This window comes from Mauremys mutica, chromosome 1 (assembly GCF_020497125.1).
Source record: "Mauremys mutica isolate MM-2020 ecotype Southern chromosome 1, ASM2049712v1, whole genome shotgun sequence".
Lineage (NCBI taxonomy): Eukaryota > Metazoa > Chordata > Testudines > Geoemydidae > Mauremys > Mauremys mutica.
This window is the reverse complement of record NC_059072.1, coordinates 244,325,204-244,345,001: the sequence shown is the minus strand read 5'-3', so window position 1 is coordinate 244,345,001 and position 19,798 is coordinate 244,325,204. Positions and strand designations below refer to the sequence as shown.

Below are 19,798 nucleotides of genomic sequence, written 5' to 3'. Positions count from 1 at the left end.
TCACCTTCATTGGCAGATAACTCCTCTAATCTAACAAATGTAAATGAAATTCTGATCACCATGATCAATCATGATGACAGGTTTTTTGCAGGCAGCAGAGGGACTGTGAGGAGAGGGGAAGGATGAGGTTGGGGAAAATAACAAATCAGTCAACAGACAACATCATCCAGAGATAAAAACCTAAAAAGCAGTCTGCTGACATCACCTGTACCAACAGCATTCGAATGTATGGGGAACCTCCGTAGTACTCTCGCTGGGCCTCTGCCTGCTCTGTTGCCTCCATTACGTCTTCTGGCTGTTGCTAGGGAAGATACTGTTGCTCCCAGGGGCTAGCTGCACCCCAGAAGGTCTTGTTCTGCTTCCCTCAGGCTACATGGCTAGCAGGGTCACAGAGTCTTGTGCCCTTTAAGGGGATCTCCAAGAGGGGATTTCATCAACTACTGGCTGGATGCATGGTAACAGAGCAGGAGGCCTAGACTGGGCCTCTCCCTGCTCCACTGCTGGTTCTGGCTGCCACAGTATGACACTGGGTCCCAAATGAGATGTGGCAGAGGATAAATCATAGAATCACAGAAATACGGGGCTGGAAGGGACTTCCAGAGGTCATCTAGGCCAGCCCCCTACACTGAGGCAGGACCAGAATATGCCTATTATTTCTAGTCTACCTTCAGTGGACAAAGAGAACAATTGATCACCCTCCTCTTTATAACAGCCCTTAACAACCGCCTTAGTCTTCTTTTTTTCAAGAGAAAACATATAGTTTTCTTATCTTTTCATCATTTTGTTGCTCTCCTGTGGATTCTCTCCAATTTGGCCACATCTTTCCTAAAGTGTGGATCTTAGAACAGGAGACAGTACTTCATCTGAGGCCTCACTAGTGCTGAGTAGAGGGCAATAATTACACCCCGAGACTTATGACATTCCTGTTAATACACCCCAGAATGATATTAGCCTTTTTTACAACTGCATCATATAGCTGACTCATATTCATTTTGTGATCCACTATAACCCCTAGATTCTTGCCAGCAGTACTAGTAGCCAGCCAGTTATTCCCCATTTTGTAGTTGTGCATTTTATTTTCCTTCCTAAGTATAATATTTTGCACTTGTCCTTATTGAATTTCATCTTGTTGCTTTCAGACCAATTCTCCAATATGTCAAGGTTGTTTTGAATTCTAATTCTGTCCTCCAAAGTGCTAGCAACCCCATCCAGTGTGGTGTCATCTGCAAATTTTATAAGCATACTCTCCACTCCATTATCCAAGTCATTAATGAAAATATTGAATAGCACTGGCCCCAGGACAGATCCCTGAGGGACTGACTAGATGTGTCCCCCCAGTTTGATAATAAACCATTGATAACTACTCTTTGAGTATGATCTTTCAACTAGTTTTGCATCCACTTTATAGTAATTTAATCTAGACCACGTTTCCCTAGTTGTTATGAGAATGTCATGTTGGATTATGCTAAAATCCTTACTAAAATGAAGGTATATCATGACTACTCTTTCCCCCATCCACTAGACCAGTAGGTTGGTCAAAAAAAGGAAATTAGATTGGTTTGGCATGATTTGTTCTTGACAAATCTCTGCTGGCTATTCCTTAAAACCCTATTATCCTCCAGGTGCTTACAAATTGTTTAATAATGTGGTCGAATATCTTTCCAGGAATTGAAGTTAGGTTGAGTAGTCTATAGTTATCTAGGTTCTCTTTGTTCCCCTTTTAAAACATAGATATTATGTTTGTCCTTCTCCAAACATCTAGGACCTCACTCCTCCTCCATGAATTTGCAAAGATTATTGCTAATGGTTCCAAAATTTCTTTAGCTAGTTCCTTAATTACCCTAGGATGAATTTCATTAGGCCCTGCTGTTTTGAATATGTCTAACTTATCTAAATATTCTTAAACCTGTTCTTTCTCTATTTTGTGTTCCTTCCACCTTGTTGTTAATATGAATTGTGATAACCATATGGTCACAATTTACCATTTTAGTGAAGATTGAAGCAAAATAGGCATTACATACCTTCTTGATATCATCTATTATTACCTCTCTTTCCCTGCTATGTAGTGCTCCTACACTTTCCTTCATCTTTCTCTTGCTTTTATTGCATTTATAGAGCTTCCTCTTACTGCCTTTTTTGTCCCTTGCTAGGCGTATCTCATTTTGTGCTTTAGCATTTCTCATTTTGTCCTTACATGCTTGTGTTATAACTAGTAAATCTGACTGGGCTGCATTGTGAAGTGTATAGGAAAATGCCCCTTCTTAGTGTCCCAAGGAATGTTGGCTGCAGTATGGTTTATAACAGACTGGCAACATTCCTTCCACTTTAAAACGCCAACTGAGAGAGACAAGGCTTTTTGTAACAAAAGTAGTTTGGAACTAAGTTAAGTGTCACCACAGATACATCATGGTTTCACCACATTCCAGAAAGACTCTACTGTGAGGCAATACAAGTCTTGACTAGTGGAGGATATAGAGATGAAAGGTGTGCAAATTAACTCAAACAGCAAGGAAAGCAAAGTAAACTTCTCCCAGCTATTTATATGTTCAAAGACATAACAATAGTAACACACTACCAGCCACAGGTGTCTGTCCTATAGTCTGGTCACATAGGTTAAAACTCAGAAAAGAAGCACTGAGTTCAGCTGTGGCTTAATGCTATTGACCAAAACATGGGCGATAGGAAGGCACAGAACCTGGCCATGGCCCGAGCCAATGTCTTGGACCTAGTCCAATGCCTGTTAAAATCAATGAGGGTCTTTCCATTGACTTTTATGTGGTACCATTTTATACCAATATAATTCTGTTGACGTCATCAGAGTTTAACTGATTTACACCAGTGTAAGCTAGAAGAAAATCAGGCTGATTGTGCCTCAGTTAGGTACAATGTCTCTGGGAGATGAGGGGGAGTTTTACTTCTGCAGCACCTGTTCATAGGGTACAGCACATCCGCTGGTTTCCTGGCTGGTGCTGAGGTCCTGTTGCCTCTCTGAGTACTCTAGGGAGACTAGTTCCAAGAGAGGTGCTAGCCTGGAGCAGTCCATGCGGTTACAAGGAATGCTATTGCCTATGCACAGCTGCAAGGGGAGAGATGTATCTCTCCCAACCTCACTGGTGCAATCCTGCAGTGCTCGCCATAGTGCACCAGTATGTGATTAGACTCAAAGTCTCTTCTACCACAGTTTGAGGTTGTCAGAGGATAACTGGCAGAACAGATTGTTTATTTCTGGCTGGAGTCTATTTGTACTTATCCAGCTGTGGTAAACTATGTTTTTATTTATTATTAAGATGTGCCCGTACAGGCAGAGTCAATAGAAGCAGCCCAGTCACATTTGCTTGAAATGATTAAAAACATCAGCACTGTTCCAGTTATCTTTGCCAGAGAAAGAAACTAATTGTCTGAAGAAATAATAGATATTTATAATTTATTGAGCTTTTGACATTTTAGTTAAGTAAATAAATAGAAATACTTAGCACTTGTACAGTCCTTTACATCTACAAATTTTAATGACATCAAGAGATCCCTAGGAAGTAACTGTAGTTATCCTCTTTCTTCGGAGCATGCAGGGCCTGATCGTCCAAACACACAAGTACTTAACTTTATGTAGATGGTGTCAGGAATCAGGGCCTGCAGCAGAGCTAATTTCCAGGCAGACTCAAAACTACAGCTGGCTTGCAGCAGGCTGCCTGATTGGCCACATCACCTGATTGACTGGAGGGACCAGCAGGCTGCTCTTAAGCCAGCAGCAACAGCAGCTCGCTGGATGCTCAATGCTCATGCCCACTACTGTGCCTGTTCCCAGCCAAAGGGGGCTGCGGGAAGTGGTGGCCTGGCCCGCACCACTTCCCGCAGCTCCCATTGGCCCGGAACAGTGAACTGCAGCCACTGGGAGCTGCAAGCGGCCGTACCTGCAGACGCTCAGGTAAACAAAGTGTCTCGCGGCCCGCAGGGGCTTACCCTGAACAAGCCATGAACCAAGTTTGGGAACCCCTGGTTAAGTTGGTATTACATCAGGGATAAAATTGTTACCTAAGCAAGGCAAACAGGATGTGTCTTATGTTAATTATTATCTCATTCTTTTGCGATGATGCAAGAGACACTCGTGAGGAAGTCTAGTAATAACCAATTTCTGTATGCATAGAAATCATTGAAAAGATAGAGCAGAGTTTTAAAATCGAACTTTGAAAATGTTTAACACATTTTAATTTCATGTCCAGCTCTCATGTAGTTACCGAGTAGATGCAGATTTGTCTCTATACGAAGTGCAGATTGAAACAGCAGCTCTTCGCGGTTTTCAATAGAAGATTCTGCTTCTAAATGACTTTTTAACCAACTAGCATATTCCTCTTTGCTTAGAACCTATTTAAAAGGAGAAGGTAAGAGTACATCCAAAAAGATGCATAAGCATTCATGCATTACTGAGTAAAATGAAAAAAAAAATTCCTAATAAATGTTCTTGCTAATGGACCGCAACAAAAAGATTTGTCAATACTCTCCTTAAATGCAAACTAAGAGCTTGCATATACTTACTCTTTTGGCAATACACAAGGTCCGCAGCCCATCTACAGCATACAAATTAAGGTAATTCTGAGTTTTGCTTTGGATTTTTTTTTGATGATTGCCTCTAGGGTCATCTAGTTAAAAATAAAGGAGAAAACTAATGAATGAAAAATAATAGCAATTAAATGGCCTTAGAGAATATAATTGTTTCTTCAGCACTTACTGTACAAAAGCTTAAGAAGCGATACTTTTAAAGAGCTCCTGACGTCTCATGGGAAACTTTGAAAAGCTTTCTATTTAGAAACAATTCTCTTTACATACTATCTATTTTTTTAATTCCCTGTTTAAAAGTCATCAAGAACAACTGTATAACAATAAGATCTTTCCTTATTAAGCATTCATCTGCTCCTCAAGTATTTTGTGACATCACGATAATCTCCACAGCAACCATGTATGTCATGAACAGAGGTATGATTTCAAATTAGCAATAAACAGAAGCAGATGGTCTATGTATCAAAAATCTTATTATTAACCAAATATTTTTAAATACATGTGGGTAGAAAAGATAATTATATTTAGAAATAATACTAAGTTCTCAAAATGAGGTTGTCAAGAGTTGGAAAGGGATGATATTTTCATCCTCCAGGATCAAGACAGACTCAAGTACAATGTATGATTGCAGCAATAACCAATAATAAGAATTAATTGTAATAGTGATAAAGTGAACATAGAAACAGACAAGAGAAAGCATTTTAGGTTGAAACAATGGAGTGAGTACACGTGAGATAGCTTGAGGCAGCAATTTTTCTATAAACCAAAATAGTTTCTGAAAGTCTACAAGTTTTCTAGGTTTATAAGTCTTGTGACTTCAGAGGGATAGCCCTATGCAGTGTTCCTCAGGCAATATTGGTGCTATTGGTACTTCTTGCTTTACATGGTTCGCAGTTGTGATTGAAACTGGAGATAAGGGGTTGGGAAGGCACAGTTTGGTGGATATAGCATTAGCAGTTCTTGGTAAGTTTGCTCTCACCCAGCAAGGATATTAGCAGCGGGTCTGGAGAATAGATAACTTTCTAATATCAGATCAAATGAGGATAGTGATGATTGATATATTTATCCAGGGTATGGACATGTGATGTCTATCTTATCTATCTTGGAGTTTTATACTGGCACTCAACACCCTAGTATCTGAGCACCTGACAGATAAAATCAACAGCAGCAGCAAAGTCCCTAGTGAACTTCATGGAGTGTCTGGCCCTTTTTCCTTTTCATGGTAAATAACTCTGCTTTTCTTTTTGATCTTATTAATTTCCTTTTTTATTTTTATTTTCTGGTAGTTGATTTTTTGGGGGTAGACAAGGGTATTATTTTCTTTCAGCGTTTCCTTGTTTCAGGGCAGCAGGTCCCTGTCCTGAGTTTCCTAAGCAATGGCAGTGCATATCACTAACAATGGCTTAGCAGACTTACAGTAGAAATGTTTTTTTGTCATTGTTTGCCCAACCTTGCTTAAATCTGGTTTGGCTTCACAACTTCAAGTTTCACGTTTCTTTTAGGAAACAGTTTTGAGGGAATACATATGAATACCAACAACGGAGAAAGTAACTTATCAAAAGATATGTGCTGATACTCAAGTAACTTAAGACAGGTTTCTTTGCCGGCATTCTTGGATTTGGTGTGTATGCAACTCTTCTACAACAACTGGAAAGATAATTCTTTCAAGGATGTCCAGCCTTTAAATCTGGTGTCACTCTTCTGGTAGTGTTCCAATTCTCTTATCTGAAAAATCTGTGATAATAATCTTCAACAATTATATAATCTAAGTTGTTGCACATAAACAGATGGTCTTGTTGGCATTTCAGTAGCATCCTTGTTTGTTTTGTTTCTTAATATGACTCATACACTGAACCTTTCAAGTGTTACTGACATCATTAATGATACTGTTCAATTTGCTGACATATACATGGCTAAAAAAGAACATCTTGGGCTTTGTTTACATTTTCCCATGTCCATGAACCCACACAATATTGTGTATTACCACAATGTACGTTCATGTTAGCTGTTTTATATATATCTATTTTCTCACCTTTAAAGATTGTGCCATCCAAAAGCACATCTCTGTAGTTCCATTAATCTATAATGTTGGGAGTACAACTTTTCTACTGTCTGGCCATTCATCTAGTATTACTGGCTTCAGAACCTTTATTTGTTCATTTTCAGTTCCATCTTCAATTTCTGTCATTTTCTGGAGTACCATCTGTAGCTGCATGCCCATTCATTCACTAGTGTTATGTGGATATTTTCTTGACAGAGTACCTGCAATAGATTTTACCTTTGCCTGGAAGATGAGCAATTTCGGTATTGTATTTATGCAATTGGAGAGCCATTCCTGGGTGGTTTTGCCAGAGACAGAGATTTCTTCAGGAATTATTCAAACAGTTCACAAGCTGATTCAGCTGTAACACAGGGCTGGAGCACACATTTACTGAACTTGCAGCCAACTACAATTACATATAGTTTCTTTTATACATGTACATGATTATTCTCTCTAGTGTATGAGACTTGCAAAGATATGGCCTCCTGGGAGCAGTCCTGAAACAAGTCCATTTTTATATGAATCTAGTTTTAGAGAGTCAGCATTTTTTAAAGGAACAAAACATGGAAGCACCGAACCTATTTCATTGTGATAAGGTATTTTGTATTCTAGAAAGCAATATTGTTTGCTTGCTTATTCCAGAGGAAGTATCTCACTGTAGAAGCCATCACAGTGATGCAGTGACTTTGGATAAGTTTGGTGCAATCATGGACAGGTGGTTAAAACACATGAAGAACTGTTTCTGTCACTATAAGCTTAAGTCGCATTAACTGGATCTGGTTTAATACCACCAGCATTAAGAACAGGTTGGAAACTAGAAAATGATTTCCTATGGATGGAGACATATACCTTTTTCATGTGATCTCTCATGTACAGCATGGAGGATTGCATCACATTCCTTATTTTATTGAACAAATAATAGGGAATCAACAATGATGGCTGCAATTCCTTTTAATCCTTCATATGCCTCATCAGTTTTGCACTGAAATTCACCTTCTGGTCAGATGTAAGTAAGTAAATGAGTAAATAAAAAGGCAGAGAAAAGGAATCTGCTAAAGTTATCAAAAGATATGTGCTGATAATCAAGTACCCTAAGACATGTTTCTTTGCCAGCATTCTTGGATTTGGTCTGTATGCAATTGTTTTACAACAACTGGCAATTATAATTCTTTCAAGGATGTCCAGCACATGTAGCCAAAGGAATCAGCCAAAATCTATTTTGAAAGTTGATAGTTGTGATGTCTTTGCAGTTGTTCAGTACCTTGACCTTGCATTCACCCACTCAAACAGTGCACACTCGTAAATGTGTATGTGATGTCTTCAACAGCTGGCACAGGATGACATAGTTCTTTAATTATTCAGAACCAAAGAGAGAGTCAAGTTTGCTTGTTTGGGCTTTTTCCATGACCACAAGTGAGTTAATCAAACTTGTCATTGCTTTAGTAATGAGACCTGTAAGTAATCTAATTCCTGCTCAAGTTGATTACTCAGTTTAAACAGTAACTTTCCTCTTTATGGACTGTAGAGGTCCGTGTTTGGCAAGGTGAAAGGAATATTCTCCTGGGAATAATCCAAGTGCTTTGAAAAATTCTGCATATTGTGTGAGAACACCAGCTTTCATAGTTAAAACAAATAGCTCCAATGTAATCAATTCAGAAATTTTACAAGTTTTCAAGCTCATTGGTGGTTTCTGATTATTTACAAGATAACACTCAAGCTATAGCATGGCATTTTTGCATCTGCTTTCTGGCTTGCATGTACATCATACTTTAAAATGTCCTCCTGCGTAGCCAGATAGTTTGTTCCAGTAATGGAACCTGACATTTGGCTATTGTAGTGGTCCCTTGGTCTCAGGCTTGGAGGGAGGCCACTCTGTCTTCCTGCATCAGGCACCAAACAACAGTAAATTAGCCATCAATGGCTCTGGCCCTCTGGGTGGGACAGAGCAGTAAGCAGTCTCTAGTCCCAGCTTCCTGGCTAGGGCAGACAACAATCATAGTCTAAGGCTCTGACCCACTGGGAGGGCCAGAGCAATAAGCATGGTCGCAGGCCTTTGGGCCTAGGGACTATTGAAGATCAGGTCCCTGCAGGATGGATCCTCGAGTACAATTCCATGAATGAAGCTGAACAACCAAGATAGCGTTTGTACCCATGGATAGATTAACTGATACTTAAGGTCACTCAGAGCAGTTTACTAAAGACAACCTACTTATGGCAGCTGATCATAGTGCTGGGAAGGAAGGTAAGAGCAATTACTACACTTTGCTATATTTATGAATCCAAAAGTTATAAAACATCATGACTCAATTCTCGATAAGAGTCTTTATAAAAAAAAAAATCCAAAATTCTAAAACGAGGGTCAGTTTAGACATCTTCAAGTGCTGTGGTTCAGAGTTGTTCTATTTCCGTGTGCCCATCGGTAAAATTTAATTTACCCCTTCCAAACAGGAATTTTCAAAGCTCTCCCCTTATCCTTTTCTGACCAATACCAGAATATTTGTTTTACATTAACAGCAGATTTTTTTTGCAACTGCCTATGTCTGAAAAAAAAGCACTGTTTTTCTCCTAACTTTAATCTCATGGTGAGTTCTATTAAACTTTCCCAGCACTACAAATTCTTTATTAACATTTTGGAGCCCATGTAAGGGGTGGGGTGATCTCTGGTAAGCATATTAGCAGGTAGCAAGGTTCCTTTATTGTTTTTAATATGTTTTCTCTATAATGCTTTTTACCTTAAGAACAAAGTAGGCTTTCTTAGAAAGAGCTGTGTGGTAACTTATAACCGTGGGCAGTCACACTGCTAACACTCTCTGAAGAGGACGCAAGCACATGTGTTTGGCCAACCTGTCCAAGCACATGTGACAGTTGTTCTGAACTGTGACACTAAATTAACATTTCCTGTAGCTCTTTAATGAAAATCACACAGTATGATCCTTTCACTGGTATTTACTGCAGCTGCCGTCAGTAATGTGAAAGTAACCATAAAGTCATCACACTAGTGAGATACAGGAAATCTCTAATACGGGGGTCGGCAACCGGTGGCTCGCAGCTCGCCAGGGTAAGCACCCTGGTGGGCCGGCCCGGTTTGTTTATCTGCCGCGTCGGCAAGTTCGGCCGATCGCGGCTCCCACTGGCCACGGTTTGCAGTCCCAGGCCAATGCGGGAGGCAGGAAGCGGCGCGAGCCGAGGGAAGTTCTGACCGCGGCTTCCTGCCTCCCGCATTGGCCTGGGACCGCGAACCGCGGCCAGTGGGAGCCGCGATCGGCCGAACTTGCCGACGCGGCAGATAAACAAACCGGGCCGGCCCGCCAGGGTGCTTACCCTGGCGAGCTGCGAGCCACCGGTTGCCGACCCCTGCTCTAATACATTCGATTTCTGTCCAGTCACACTGGGTTAATATTTGAATGTTGTACATAATTAAATGTTGAACACAGTAAATCAGACATCACACATATTGAAAAACCTAGGTCTCAAATAAGTTCATAAGAGCCGACCAGGTCATCTTTAAATCCAATTGGTTATAATAAAGAGGCATTAAAATTGCTTCTGGTTCACAGCATGTTCACATATTTGAGACTTTGTAACTGAAAAAACACCTTCCAAAAGATAAGCTTCCAGTTCACAGTTAGAAGTCTATTCATCACTAATCATCTGCATCTTTAAAACTAAGACCACTCTTAGTAATTACCCAAACAACATTTCTCTTAATACAAAAACATCTGAGTAAGCAAGCAATGTTGGGAAAATGTACTCAATGAAAGGTAAATTGATTTGGCAAGGACTTGAAGAATGTTCACTTAAAATAAGGTTTGCCATTGGGGAAGCTCATACTGAAATCAATATTACTCACATTTCTTTAGGCAAAGTACCAACAATCCATTATAAGAAGTTACTGGTTATTGAGTTTATAAAAGAAGCAGAGAGATCCTGCTATAATATATTTCTGCAGACCCGTAAACGATATAGACATGGCTCTGTGCTAGAGAACTGCAATCAGACATGCTGTCATGAATAGTTAGTAAAGGGTTAAAGCATAGTACCTGGTGGGCATCTGACCTGAGGACCAATCAGGGAAGAGAATTTGAAACTCCTAGGAGGGAACTTTTCCCTCTGTTTGGGGGGGTCTTTGTCTTTGGCCGTTTGGAATTCAAGAGACCAGACGAGTTAATCAAGTCCCTACAAGTTCCACCTTTCTGAACTAATTTCTTCTAGTCAAGATAGTGAGTATTAGAAAGATACTTTGTGTCCTTATCTAATAATCCTATGTTTGCAATTTTGTGTGTTTGTTATTGATTATTCTTAATTCTGCTTGTACTGGTTGTACTGAGAAAGAGAGAGGATTCTCTCCAGAACTTAGCAAGGTTATACCCTATGAGTGCCCAGCTTGGATTCATAGAGATTCTGTATTTTCTTTTGTTCTCTTAATAAATTCTTTTCTTTTCTTTGGACTTGGTTAATTCCTTCCCTTGGGGAAATTCAGGGGAAGGGGAGGGGGAAGTGGGCTGCTTCCCTGTGTGTGTGAGATTCAAGGCGTTTGAATCCAGGCACCTCTGTCTCCAGAGCAGGCTGGAGAGAGGGAAGAGGGGGGAGGTTCCTCCTCTGTGAATTGATCTGTGTTCCCAAGGGGGGAAACAGGGGTGTCCCGGCCCACGGAATTGACCGGGTGGTGGCAGCCGAAGGGGAGACCTACCCTAGGATTTTGGGGTGGGGGGAAGACATGCGGGTCCTCACTTTGAAACCGCCCAGTTTCAAGTGAGGGTAGACTCTGACACATGCTGAGATTGAAGTTCTCTAGCACTGTCTAAGAGTTAATTGGAAAAAAAGTAAGCGAGAACTATACCTGAAGAACAGGGCAGAAGAAGATCCATAATAACCGAATCCGCTCCTTTAGTGTAAACATTTATTTCATCTGTTAGGGGATGCCTAACTACCACTGACATTCTTTTTCTGATGGAATCGAAGCCTAGTGTGTGCAAGAGTTCAAAGGTTAACCTTCCCAGATGAGGTAGCTCTACTGATACCTGGTCAGAAAGTCTTCCAACCAGAGCACAGTTATATGCCCGAGCTGCGTAGACAAGCGCAGCTTCATCTGGACTCTCTGCCTCATAACGGAGTTCTCCTTCTTCAGGTCTACTCCCTATAGCCCTTCTGTCCTGCTGTGAGCTATAGCCATTGTTATTCATCTGCGGAGAGTGCGCCAACTTCTCTTCCAGTTTTAATAAAGTGCTCTCAGAGGATACAGATGAAAGAATACTAGAACCGAGTCTGGGCATTGATTTACTGGTAGTCAGGCTTGATGAACTGCTGCTGTTAGATCCAGAGGTCAGACGGCTGGGAGTGAATCTTCGAATGAAGTCTTCTATGGTCTTTACTGGCGACTTCAGTTCAAATCTAACTCTAACCTTGAGAAATAAAAACCAACCACCAAAAAAAAGGATATATAAGAAATCGGACATTGTCATTTGATAACTCAAAGTAAGAAGCAAATCTCAGTCAGTGGCAAAAAGCTAAGACAATCAGAGATGGACAAGTAAGTGAACAAGAATCCCTAGGCTGACACTGTACCAGAAATGTTACTGGAACCAGTATGTATACACTTCAGAATTTACACTATTGTTGATCCTTCCTTGTGAAACCAGTGTTAGAATTGCACCCCAAAAATAATGTTAATATAACTAAAACCTTTTAATTCTACGGGTATGTCTTAGTGTGTAAATTCAGCTTGAGGAGACATACCCCTGCTAGTTCTGATCAAGCTAGCACATTAAAAATAGAAGTTACTCCTGGGGGAATTCTGTGCCACTGCATGTGTGCATAATTAATGAGCCACACATATTTTTATTTTTTTGCTCAGAAAAAAGCTTCTGCTGGAAAGTTGCTGCAGTTCTGCCTTTTGCCCATCAGAGGGCACTGTGGTGATAGACTAGAGCAGCAGCTCCCAGCCAGCTAGGGAAGAGAAAGAGACTGCAGTGCCTTCTCCACAGCACCTGTCGGATCAGGTCATGAGATGGGGACAATGGGGAGGCAGACAGCGTGGGGCTGCTGGGGGTCAGACAAGTAATCATAAGGGCTAGTGGGGGAGGACAGTCTGGGGTAGGGGCTGAATGGGAGTGGAGGTGCAGGGCCACAGGGTGGGGAGAGAGGTGCAAGGCCACATGGGGATGGGGAGGGGGTGCAGAGCTACAGTGGGATGGGGGATGGCTGAGTGGGGATGGAGGGACACTTGGGGACAGGGGCAGTTGTGCCTGAGTGAATGGGAGAGGCTAGAGGTCAGCCAGGGTCTGCATGGGTCAAACTACCTAACAATCACTCCCCGCCCCCCCCAAAAAGCTGTTCCATATTTTTCCCACCCATACACAGCAGTGCTCCAAATCACACCCACGCTCCTTCCCACAAATTACTTCCCTCTCCCTCAGCTCCTCCATTACCCCTGACTCCCCGAAGTCTTTGCACTGCTTCTGAGGGGTGTGGGAAATACGGTTCTGTATCGTAGTTTAAATGAATTAGTACTCAGGGTTCTGTATTAATATGCCTACTAAGGAATCTATTTGTCAAAAAATACATCCTGACTCTTTTTTGTTGTCTGTATTGTTACAGACATACTTATTGACAGGTATTTTGAAATAAATGACCAAAAATAATTGACACTAGTGTGATTATATTGTGTTATTTTGACAAATAAAATATGCAGAATTTGAAACTATTGTGTGCAGTATTTTAAATATTTTGTTGGAGAATTTTTCATTTTTTGGTGCAGAATTCCCCCAGGAGTAAGAAGTGTAGCCATGTTGGTGTGAGCAGCAGGAGGGGCTACCCACACCGACTATGATCCCATCTGAGACTATAGGTATGTAGTTGGGGCAGCTAGCTCCTCCTGCCACTTGTGATGCTGTGGCTACACCACTATTTTTAATGCACTAGCTTGATCAGAGCTAACCAGGAATGTCTTATCCTACTGGAATTTACACATTCCAGCTCTAGCATAGACATACCACTTGTGCGCATTCAGTAAAGTTGGTCAAAAAAATGTTTCTGGAACACTTCTGTGGGAAAATGCAGTTTTCATGGGAATGTGTCCATTTCAACACAATTTTAGACCAGACAAAGTTGAAACAAATCATTTCAACTTTCTCTTTCATTTTGATAATGTTGAAACATTTTGTTTTGATAAGATAAAATATTGTATTCTGATATTATCATTTTAATTCATTTTGTTCAGACTTGTATATTATACTAAAATATTAATTTACAATTATATTATATTCATTATATATAATGTTATATATTATAATGTTTTAACATCAAAAGAAAATGTTTCAATGGTTCCAAATTGAAATTCTTTGGAATTTTCATTTTGTGGGAAAAATTGACATTTCTGCTAAGAGAGAAAACAAATTTAGAAATGTTAGTATTTCCTGTGGAATGGAAAACTCCAGCTTCTGACCAGCTCTAATATTAAGTCTAATTATATTTGTGTGATATGCATTAGATGGTGAGTGTTTTGTTCCACTTCTCATTAATAAATTATACTACTTTCTAAGTACATAAGTCTGCCAAATCATCAGCTGTCATAATCTTGCCCAATTTATATTATTAATTTTCTTTTACATAATTTGCAACATTTAAGAGGAGATTTTGTCAGCACACCCTCTTTATAATATTTTTAAAAAATAACATAGCCTTCTACAAATGTAGTTGATATAAGCAAAATATTTATAAAGAACTGCCTAGGTACCCTTTATTCCAAGGGACTCTGACAAATTAACCTAAAACATGCCCAGAGATGTGAATTATGTTTATTTAAGAAGTTTCACTATGCGAACTCAGTAAGGAAAACAGTTTTAGAACAGCTTCAAAAATTGCAGTACATACAAGTAATCTGTTGGGGTTAAGAGGAACAGTTGAAATACACCTTTTAACTAACGCTTGACCTCACCACTAATTTTAAACTTGTATATGTTGTTTTCCTCATTGATGTATGAATTGGTGCCAAGAATTGTATCATAAACATCTCTGATTCCTTCAAGGAAAGGACAGTTTTATGTCTCCTATTTACACATCTCAGAGATAATCAAATACAACATAATGGAGACTCATGTTCCATTTTGCTGTCTCTCTAACCTACCTTTTGCCGTGGCTGATCTGGAGAGGTAACAACAACTGTATTGCAAATAGTCAATGCTATGAAAAAGTCAAAGATGTCAGAAAGTTCAGGTGTGAGCTTGGATAATGGCTGTTCATGGCTTCTCATAACCTCAAGACTCCTTGCACATTCGTTTACTTTTTCTAACAAATTAGGATCTGGAGTGATGTCTTTTTCCTAGAAATACAACAGGAACAGTGTTAATACTTTGCAGCTTCGTATATTTTAAAGTCTCAGACTGAACTGGTTCTGCCTGATGCATCAGCACCTCTCTGGTGGCCCCCACATATTTCTGGAGAATTTCAATGTTCCATTAAATGACACTTCCCCTGTCCTCTTTCCCTCAACCAAACATGCAGAAATTTGTACAGTTTTAGGCCTTATGATTGCAACATTAATTTTGTGAACGTAAACCGATGCAGGAGTGTCTTCCTCTCCCTGGTAGACCACTTAAAATGGCTCAAAAATGATGTGGACTGCCTCCATTAATTTCAAGTCATTGTTAATACTGAAGCCTAATGATGACAATTACATTGTAAATGAGCTATTGTTAATCCTTTAATTGCTGATCATTGTAACAGAAACATTCTGCTATTTTGGCATTGTGGAATGGAAATCGAATAATGTCCTGACACATCGTCCTCTCTTCAATATTACCTGAGAGAATTATTTTAGGCTGCCACAATATATAGACTTATATCATGAAAAACAAGACAACAAAACTAAGAGCTAGTTCTGACATCAAAACAGTAGGCTTACCCATTTTGCACCACTAAGAAATTGTTTACCTCCACTATATTTTAACCACTTTGAACTTGAGAGAAGCTCATATGCCACTGAAATCAAAATGTGGCATGTTTTCCACTGTGATTAAAGAGCTATTACATTCCTTTCAGGGCAGAGATAACAATTTCCTAGGAAGGCATAATGCTGGTTACAGAAAAGATACAAAGTGTGCTTCATAAAGATATAAGCCCTAAAGCATTGTCTTTATTGGGAATATACTCCAGTTTCATCAGCTGTTGCACAACTAGTGAGATAGCTGCACCAATACAAACCCTAGGTGTCAAAACAACAAGCTGCAAGCTGTGCGAATACAGCTTACCATTGACTACACCTGGGGTAAGCTCCATCAGTGCAAATGGCAGCTTTCCTTTTCTACCCTTGGGGTTTGCACTACCGCAGCTTCATTGCTGACTGGACAGCAACCGCGGGAATTAGGGGAGACTCTCAAAGTATACAGGACCTAATTCTTCACTCCAGTCAAGCAATTTAACTTTGGCAAAATTCCATTGGCTTCCATGTAAAAACACTGTAACAGAGTAAAACAATCTGGCCATGCAATATTAACGAGATAGCAATTTGCAGGAGGAAAAACATACACATGACACTTAAAAACACATGTAGAAATTAGTCATGGAAAAATTATGAGACCATTGTTCCACTTAACTTTTCTGCATATATGCAGGAAGTTTTTGTTTATTTGCTTTTGAATGTAACTTGCTCTATTTAATGATAATCTCGAAAAACTTGAAACTATGGAATGACTTACATTTGCAATTACAGGGTGAATTTGAATATATTAATAGCACAGTTCCCAATCCAGTACTTACTATTCATGCATTTGTAAATCACTGCTTCCCAAAAGCTAAGATAGCAGACATAGACCAATTAGAACCCTTGTTTTTAATCCTTAATCTAACATCAATTGCTGTAAACAAAGGGATGAAACACATTGTTCTTGAAAATCAAGGAATACCCAAAACAAAGGTTTGAGTTTATCTTTCTGAACTTGGAGCCTAAAGGGATGATTCTTTATATAAGATCTCTACATACTTGGTTGTTTTAACAAAAAAAAGTGACAAAAAGGAAAAAGCCAAGAAGATGAAAGCTATGAAAAGTACAGATTGCTTCATCTTTTCCCTTTAAAGCAATTGATACAAAAGATACAAACAAAGCACATTTGTTACTCACAACTGACCATTGGGCTACTGAATGCAGTGTGCTTGGAGAGAATGCTTGCTCTTTTTGCTTCAGCCCTGCTGCCGGTGCGTCGGTGGGATTTCATACTCAGGCTTCTGTGGACAACCTTAATGCTCTGATGACTGCTGACACTGTTCCGCTGGGATAATGTTCCTCCTTTAGCTGCTGTTTCTTCCTCCTCGGAATCAGCTTCCTGGTACATGGCTAAACGTCTGGCTATTTATAAAAATACACAATGTGTAAGATTACATGTTTTGTAGGGAAGAAGACAGAAAGAGAAGTGGTGGCTAAAACTTTATGTGGTCTAGTTTTAGTATTATATTGCACTTTACTGTAAGAATGAATGATGCTATTATTACAATATAACAGGCTAGTCTTAATTGAACAGCAATATCTTTTGACTAATGCAGATAAAAGAATTAGCAATTTAATTCAGTACACTGCCTGCCTCATTTTCAGCTCAGTGTGACAAGGCTATTAGGTTCTGCAGTCGCTCACAAATCAATTGATGCCCATTATAAAATCTCTCTCGATAACATTTTTCTTGCTAAAACTATCCAGAAAATTTGCTTTTCAGTTATGATCTGTGAAGGAAAAACCTAAACTTTACTGTCCTCCAGCAAAGATTGGGAAATTTTGCCTCATGTATTTCTGCCCACAAAAATTTCAGAATGAATCTATCTATGGTACTTATAAGGCCCTCATTATCTTAATATTGGAGCACTTCACAATCTTTCCATTTTATAAAGGGAAACTGAGGCACAAAAAGGCTAAGTAACTTGCTCGAGTTCACACAGAAAGTCTGTAGCAGAGCAGGGCCAAGAAGCTAGGTTTCCAAGTTCTAGGCTAATCATTGGACCATCCTCTCTGAATGAAATCCTAAGCAAAACAAACATGACAATGCTAGGTAAAAGTACAGTAAATAATCAACTGCAACACCTCATCAACAATGATTTTTAAAACCTCACTCTATGTGTAGTCATACCATAGCTTATTAGCGCTGTAGGACTGAAAACTGCTATGAATCGGGGTATTGCAATGGCTTGATTCTATTAGTTATGTACTGCAGAGCACAAATATTAAGTGTACAGTATTAAGTTTGCTTCAGAGTTTTCCCAGCAAGTTTTCCCATTTTTTAAATCAAATCTTTCATCAACTGTGTAACTACAAAAGTTTATGATAACAAGCTACAGTGGCAGTTTAATTCGCATAAGGAAGATATCACTGAACAAAAAAATGTGCAAGGCAGTCTTGATGTAGCGCACATCTATTTCTAGCAGATTTCATTATTTCTAGGGCTGTCAAGCGATTACAAATTAATTGTGATAAATCGCAAGATAAAAAAATAATCACAATTAATCACAGTTATAATCACACTGTTAATAACAGAATACCATTTACATAAATATTTTTGGATGTTTTCTACATTTTCAAATATATTGATTTCAATTACAACAGAATACAAAGTGCACAGTGCTCACTTTACATTATTATTTTTGATTAAAATATTTGCACTGTAATAAAGATAAACAAAACAAATGGTAATTTTCAATTCACCTCATACAAGTACTGTAGTGTAATCTCTTTATTATGAAAGTGCAACTTATAAATGTAGGTTTTTTTTATATAACTGCACTAAAAAATAAAACAATGTAAAACTTTAGAGGCTACATGCTCACTCAGTCCTACTTCTTGTTCAGCCAATCACTCAGACAAATAAGTTTGTTTACATTTATGGGAGATAATGCTGCCCGCTTGTTATTTAGAGTCACCTGAAAGTGAGAACAGTCATTTTCATGACATTGTTGTAGCCGGCAACACAAGATATTTATGTGCCAGATGCGCTAAAGATTCATATGTCCCTTCATGCTTCAACCACCATTTCAGGGGACATGCTGATGACAGGTTATGCTCAATAACGATCCAAAGCAGTGCGGACTGACGTATGTTCATTTTCATTATCTGAGTCAGATGCCACCAGCAGAAGGTTGATTTTCTTTTTTGGTGGTTGAGGTTCTGTAGTTTTTGCATCAGAGTATTGCTCTTTTAAGACTTCTGACAGAATGTATCACACCTGCTCCATTTCAGATTTTGGAAGGCACTTCAGATTCTTAAACCTTGGGTCGAGTGCTGTAGCTATCTTTAGAAATCTCACATTGGTACCTTCTTTGTGTTTTGTCAAATCTGCAGTGAAAGTGTTCTTAAATTGAACAACGTGCTGTTTCAGTGCTCATTATAATGCTAGATGAAAATGTACTTGTTGTTCTTCACCAATATTTGGTTAAAAGTATGAGAATTTTTCAGGGCAAATGCGTCTAATTAAACATTGTCTCCATTCTCTCTTACACATACAGCAGAACCTCAAGGATACGAACACAAGAGTTATGGACTTACCAGTCAACCGGACACTCTATGAAACCACACACACAGAGCAAATACTTTACTGCCTCAGGGATTTTAGCTCTGGACTCAGGGCTTCAGCTGGGGGAGAGGGGGTTTAGGGCTGCAGCCACTGAGTGAGTGGGGTCAGGGTTCTGGGTAGAGGTCAGGGCTTCTGACCTTCAGAAGCACCAAGGCTCAGGGCTGCAGCCCCATGTGGGGTGCTGAGGCTCGGGGCTTTAGCTATGAGAGGAGCACCGGTTTCAGCTCCAGCGCTCCTCCCATAGGGAATGCCCCAGCATGCTCTCCCCCAAGCTGAAACCGGGAATAGAGCTGTGGGAAGCCCACACCCTGGTGCTCCCCGCAGTACAGAAGCCAGGAATGGAGCTGTGGGGCTGAAGCTCTGAGCTGCAGTGTTCCCCTAGATTTAAAGGCCAGAGCCCTGGTGCTCCGGAGGGTCAGAAGCACTGACTCCGGGTTGGAGTCCTGACATCCCTCCCCCACATGGCTGCAGCCCCAACCCCCATCAATGGCTGAAGTCCTTAACATCTTGTTCAGAGTTAAGGACATTTCAGAGTTACGGACAACCTCCATTCCCGAGGTGTCCGAAACTCTGAGTTTCTGCTGTACACACCAACGTACTCTGGGAAACATATGCTCATTTTCATTAGCATGTTTTCATCTCAAAGCAGTATTACCAA

The 19,798-nt window shown here is 39.9% G+C and overlaps 1 protein-coding gene across 1 annotated transcript in view; it reads right to left on the bottom strand.

Moving 5' to 3' along the window:
- The window catches only part of ATP10A (ATPase phospholipid transporting 10A (putative)), a 146,020-nt gene that overhangs the window by 15,877 nt on the left and 110,345 nt on the right, over positions 1 to 19,798 (bottom strand). Inside the window, exons 8-12 of the mRNA XM_045005148.1 lie at positions 16,717 to 16,934; positions 14,718 to 14,912; positions 11,433 to 11,994; positions 4,531 to 4,634; positions 4,233 to 4,359 (exon numbers count right to left, since the gene is read on the bottom strand). Coding sequence (XP_044861083.1) covers positions 4,233 to 4,359; positions 4,531 to 4,634; positions 11,433 to 11,994; positions 14,718 to 14,912; positions 16,717 to 16,934 — 1,206 coding nt within the window. The remainder of the gene's footprint in view (positions 1 to 4,232; positions 4,360 to 4,530; positions 4,635 to 11,432; positions 11,995 to 14,717; positions 14,913 to 16,716; positions 16,935 to 19,798) is intronic.